This window comes from Cannabis sativa, chromosome 2 (genome assembly GCF_029168945.1).
Source record: "Cannabis sativa cultivar Pink pepper isolate KNU-18-1 chromosome 2, ASM2916894v1, whole genome shotgun sequence".
NCBI classification, from domain to species: Eukaryota; Viridiplantae; Streptophyta; class Magnoliopsida; order Rosales; family Cannabaceae; genus Cannabis; species Cannabis sativa.
In genome coordinates this window covers 16992900-16998899 of record NC_083602.1, presented here as the reverse complement: position 1 = coordinate 16998899, position 6000 = coordinate 16992900, and the positions used below count along the sequence as shown (strand labels likewise).

Sequence of the window (6000 nt, the reverse complement as noted above, 5' to 3'; positions counted from 1 at the left end):
ACTCCCACACCCACAATTACACCTATACCTGTCTCACCTACTGATATTTCTCCAACAAACTCCCCACCTCCTGGTTTTCCTCTACCAGTATATCCCCCATTTCCCACCAGTTCATCTGTGTCAGCTCAAGCCTCTCACTCCATTTCACCTACTGCTCCAGATCCACCAGCCTTCCCACCATCTAATCCCCCTCCTACTGCAGTGTCCACTCACCCAATGGTAACCAGATCCAAAACCATTTCCTTCAAACCTAGAGTGTTACAAGCACATACTATTAGTACTAATGATTTTTCTGAGCCTCTTACATTGCAGCAAGCATTGAAACATCCAAAATGGAGGGCTGCTATGGATACTGAACGCATTGCTCTCATCAAGAACAAAACATGGGTTATGGTTCCCTATGTTGAAGGCATGACTTTGGTTCAAAATAAGTGGGTGTACAAGTTAAAGTTAAACAAGGATGGCTCAGTCAATCGGTTCAAGGCTCGGCTGGTGGCCAAAGGTTTTCAACAAACTCCTGGCATTGATTATTTTGATACATTCAGCCCTGTGGTAAAGGCTACTACAATTCGACTTATGTTTACCGTTGTTGTTACTTTTGGATAGAAATTCAGCAAATAGATGTTGACAATGCATTCTTAAATGGTGAGTTAAAGGAAACTGTTTACATACATCAACCTCAAGAGTTTGAAGAGCCCAATTTTCCCAATCATGTGTGTAAACTGCATAAAGCTCTATATGGGCTTAAACAAGCCCCACGGGCCTGGTATGATAAGTTGAAACAGGCTCTGCTGTCTTGGGATTTTCATAATTCTGTTTCTGATAGTTCCCTTTTCTTTAAGAATAACAATGGTCATCTCCTACTTGTCCTTGTCTATGTAGACGATATCCTCATTATTGGTGCCAAATAAAAGGATATATAGCAAGTGATTTTCAATCTCAATAGCAAGTTTGCTCTGAAAACACTAGGCCATGTCAATTATTTTCTTGGTTTTGAAGCACACAAAATTGGTACCAATTTTCATCTCTGTCAGACAAAATATGCTATGGATATTTTGAAAAGGACCAATATGGTTGACACCAAATCCTGCACTACACCTATTTGTCCTGGCCACAAACTTTATACTTCCAGTAGTGAGATGTTCGATGATCCCACCCTCTACAGAAGCACCATTGGCTCCTTGCAATATCTAACACTCACAAGACCGGATCTGTCTTTTGCAGTAAACAAATTAAGTCAGTACATGCAGTCCCCCACCATTGCTCACTGGTGTGCATGTAAAAGGATCCTCAGGTACATAAAGGGCACACTCAACAAAGGTCTTGTGTTTAAACCAGCACCTCGATTTGTGCTTGAGGGCTTCTATGATGCTGACTGGGCATGTGATATCCAAGACAGAAAATCTATGACTGGTTTCTGTGTTCAGCTTGGTGGTAATCTCATCTCTTGGGGCTCTAAGAACAAAAAGCAGTATCCTGCTCCAGCACTAAGAGCGAGTATAGAGCCCTTTCTACCACAGCCATAGAGGTCGTTTGGATCACTTCTGTTCTACATGAACTGGGATCAAATTGTTCAGCAAACCAGTAATCTAGTGTGATAATCAGGGTGCTCAAATGCTAGCTTCTAACCCTGTTTTTCACTCCAGAACGAAACACATCGAGGTTGATGTTCATTTTGTTCGAGAGTTAGTTCTACAGAACAAGATTGATGTCTCTTACATTCCAACCGAAGAACAACCAGCTGACATGTTTACCAAAGCCTTAACATTTCCCAAGTTCAACTTTCTCTATAGCAAGCTTTCACTGGAATTCTTCCCGTGCAGCTTGAGGGGGCATGTTGAGGAAGTTAGTGACAGTGCTAACTAGACCGTTAGTTAGTTAAGGTTGTTGTTTTTCAGTTAATTTCTTTGCTTAGTTGTTATCTTTTTTGTTCTGTATCGAGGCTTATATATTGGCTTCTCTCCTTTGTATTCATTCATTGATTCAATAATAAAGAACTTCTCTCCTCTCTTTTCTCTACTCTGTAAATCAACTTAGTTTGACTACAGAATTTCTCATGATATTTCTTGGAGTATTTGGTCTACCTAGTACTCGCATTTTTGCTCATTGTTCTTACAAGAAAATATCCTATCAGCAAACAACTTTAGTATGATTTTGATTGGCTCTTAGGACTCTATCATGTCAGAAAGTAAATAGATTGAATGAAATTGCTAGAATTCTTTATTAATCTTGCTGAAATGGAATACAAATTTCTAAGTATTCAAGAAGGTTGATCTCTTCAAGATGACCTAGACAAACCAATTTTCACGATAAGCCAGTAATGTTCTAGGTCTTCTTGTTTATACAATCAGCCCCAAAGTTTGTAATTACATAGGAGTCATAGGACATAATGTTTAGGCCTTTCCAAATTCCTTATTTTATGTGATACAAGTCCTATTATTATATTTCCTTCTAGAATAGGTAAACTCTCTTATTGGCCTACAACTACAAGGGATAGCAAATTATTAAACATCTCACGTGCCTATTTGCTGTGAATTTATAATATTTATTTTATACTCATTTGTTACTTTGTATTATCTCAAATAATAAGTTTGGTATCCTATATTTTTAATAATGCTCTCAGTTATATGTAATTACATAATAAAATTTGAATTTGGAACTCGTATAATTGAAGACAATTTGATCGTATTGATAAAATTTGATTGATCAAATCTGAATATAAGGTACTCATATGTACGATAGGTTATGAGATGAGTATTATTAGAAATACAAGGTATCAAACTTGTATTTAAATAAAACACACGTACCAAATGAGTACACACCCTTATTATTAACTAGTCTTACCTTTACCTTTTCACTAAAGATCTATGAGAGAAGGGTGCCTTTCTTAACTTTCAATCTTCCCTTCCTTTCATAACTTTCTTTCGTATTTGTCTTGGTTTCTTCTCTCAACAACTAGAAGATTTTGTGTGTGGTAATCCACTTTTTATAATAAGTTGAGATGATATATATCATGACAATAATAACTTTATGAGACACTAAAATACTTAATACCATGTCAAATCTAATATTGACTGCATTTGTATCAAAATTATGGAACTTCTTTCTTCAATAAATTTCTTTATTTTCAGCTTGTAGGAACCGACCATTGTACCTTCAATTCCACACAGAAAGAGAAAAATACTTCCCTGAGAAACTTGAAGAAAACAGCAAAGGTTGCAATCTCTCTTTCTACGAGAGAAATCCAGAAGACGATCACCCTCTCCATTAGTTTCTTCTTCATCATCAAAGCGCGCGCCACCATTGTCGAAATTGAGAGCATAGCTCTGAGCATCATACTGGAACCGATTCATATTCTTTTGTTTCTTATTATTACCATTACAGTAACCTCCGATCTTTCTGATAAAGTTCTTCCACTTAGGTCCAGCAACCACTTCGGAAAACTCCTTCACTTTCTTCACCTTCTTCACCAGCCATGTCTTAATTCTCCTCTCTCTCGCTCGTAATCTTCACCGGAACGACGTCGTCACTCTAGTTCTAGAACACCACCGTGAACGTCTTTCTTGTTGATTAAGAACAGGGATATACAATACAGTCGATCGAGATCGATTCTTCGTTTGGATTCTCTCTAAGTGTATGTCTCACACTCATACTCAAGAATCTCTTCATCTACCGAAAATTCTTCATACAAATTCTTGGTTTCGCACGTTAGCATTAGACCAGCTCACCAAGAAAAGAAAAGGTAAGAATGACAAGAAAGAACCAATTATTTGAAATGTTGGAATGTTTCATATAATCAGCCTAAATAATAAGTTAATGAGGTTGCAGATTATGTACAGATACGTGTTCATATCAATAAATTAGATTCATCTCTTGCATTTTGTGATTAAACAATACATATTTGTGTGTGTATAGTTTTTTTTTTCTTTTTTTAATCTAGAGATGTATCAAACGAATTTCAAAGTTACATTATAGTTAATATGTATATAGTTATATTGCACACAAAAGAGAATTACAGAAACTTTTGATTAGTATTCTGGTGATGAACAATTCTCATCTATAAATTTACAGGCCATTAATAGAGGATAAATGACTGAAAGTTTTACTGATAGCTTCGGTGCTTAGACAATCAAGGTCTTATACAGCAGTTAATGTAGGTCAGAATCTTCTTTTTCCTCTGCATGCAAATAAAAATGAAGCAAATTAGAAAGATTAATTGAACAATTTTTTATCTAAAAATATTTTCTACGCAAATATACCATGACAGAATCATCCTGGTGATTAGCAGGATTAATGAATTCTCTTTCGTTTCCGAGGCTAGATCGCTTGAATTCGCTGAAATCCATCTTTTGCTGCTTCCGGTTTGCTCGAGCTCGAGAAAACACCATGGAATAGTCAGTTCCTCCCTTCTGCTCCCACCCTCCAAATTGGGGAATAGACATCCAGCCATTTTTCTGTAAGCATGTAGAAAATACACAAACTCAACATCTGAATTCTTGATGGATTTTACATCCAAAACAATGGATATTGTAAGCAGGGAGGGACCCAAGTGTATTAGTTTGGGGGCTATAGCCCCACTAGCAAAAATATTGTTTTTTAAAAAATTAAATGTAATTTTTTAAATTTGATAATTATAGATCAAAATCGTAAAAAAAGCCCTCATAAAATTAAATAAATCTAGTAAGAATAATTATAATATAGGTATAAATATTTTTGAATGATAAATAAGCTCCCACAACCTCATATAAATGCTTGTGAAGAATTGTATTCAATAATGACCAACACAACCTCATGTGTTCCTACCTGAGATTTCTATAGTAAGTTATATATTCATAACATCAGCAAATAAATGGCATATTCGTATAGAGTAAGAAATTTTATGGTTGTTTAAGAGGAATAAAACAAGTGCACATCATAAATATATATAAACACAAATCCATCGATAATTTTACAAAGCTTGATCAAGACTGAAATTTATATCATTTATCTTCTTGGGTGTTTCAGAACAATGAGTCTTTTAAGATAATTTTTCATTCTACTTTGCTTCCCCAAAAATAAAAATTAAAAAACAAAAACAAAGAAGAAAAAAAATAATCTGTTTTCTTGTAAAAAGCAATTAAACAAAAGAAAGTCATAATATATATTTGATACAATCTTTCTAGTATTTTGAATGATTGATTTGAACGTACCTCATTCTCATTAGCCATGGTTACTTTATGAGACGTTGATGGAAGCTATTAGTGAAAAGCAAATGCTTTAGAAATATTTATTTGGAATACTAAAATATCTGTGGTCTATTTTAAGGGAGTTTAAAATTGTAATCTTTTGTGGCTATCTAAAATCCAAATAAATCTGTTTACCATGTTTTGTGGTGGCTAATTTTGAAGAATTGAACCATTTTCAGTTTAAGTACTGTCCAACATGACATGTGGGATCCAAAAGAAGATGATTAGTAGGAGATTTTTTGTCATAAAATATGGCCAACCAAGAGATTGCCTTGCTTGCTTGGATTTTGTTCAGAATCCGAGGAACCAGAAATGTAGCCAAAATTGGGTGTTTCAGGTTATGACATTGATTTTATACTCCTAATCTATAGATATAGGAAATGTTATGTTTTTCTAAAAATATTCGTATTCATAACTAATTTAACTATGCTTTCCAAAGTTCATGACCCCACCTTTCTCTCTCTCTCTCTCTCTCTCTCTCTCTCTCTCTCTCTCTCTCTCTCTCTCTCTCTCTCTCTCTCTCTCTCTCTCTCTCTCTCTCTCTCTCTCTTTTTTTTCTTTTGCATTTGAGGTTTCATTTCAGCACCAAAAGGAAAAAAAAATTGAACCCGTTTGAATTTACATGTGCCCATTATGATGCAACCTAACTTGTTACTTTGAAAAATCGAGTAGGAAATTCAATGGGTAAGAAAAGTCATTCATAATTGGATAATTTTAACACTAACAACTTATCAAGTCTTATTTAAGGATAGTTGCTATTGGATGTTGCCGAACT

At 35.0% G+C, this 6000-nt stretch overlaps 1 protein-coding gene across 1 annotated transcript; it reads right to left on the bottom strand.

Annotated features, from left to right (window-relative positions):
- Nucleotides 1-3945: 3945 nt before the first annotated feature.
- Nucleotides 3946-5338, bottom strand: LOC115718656 (uncharacterized). The gene is made up of 3 exons (XM_030647481.2): nucleotides 5190-5338; nucleotides 4260-4454; nucleotides 3946-4177 (listed from the first exon to the last, which is right to left on the bottom strand). The coding sequence occupies exons 1-3, from the start codon at nucleotides 5205-5207 to the stop codon at nucleotides 4130-4132; spliced, it is 261 nt and encodes an 86-aa protein (XP_030503341.1). The 5' UTR covers nucleotides 5208-5338; the 3' UTR covers nucleotides 3946-4129.
- Between the last annotated feature and the right edge of the window lie 662 nt (nucleotides 5339-6000).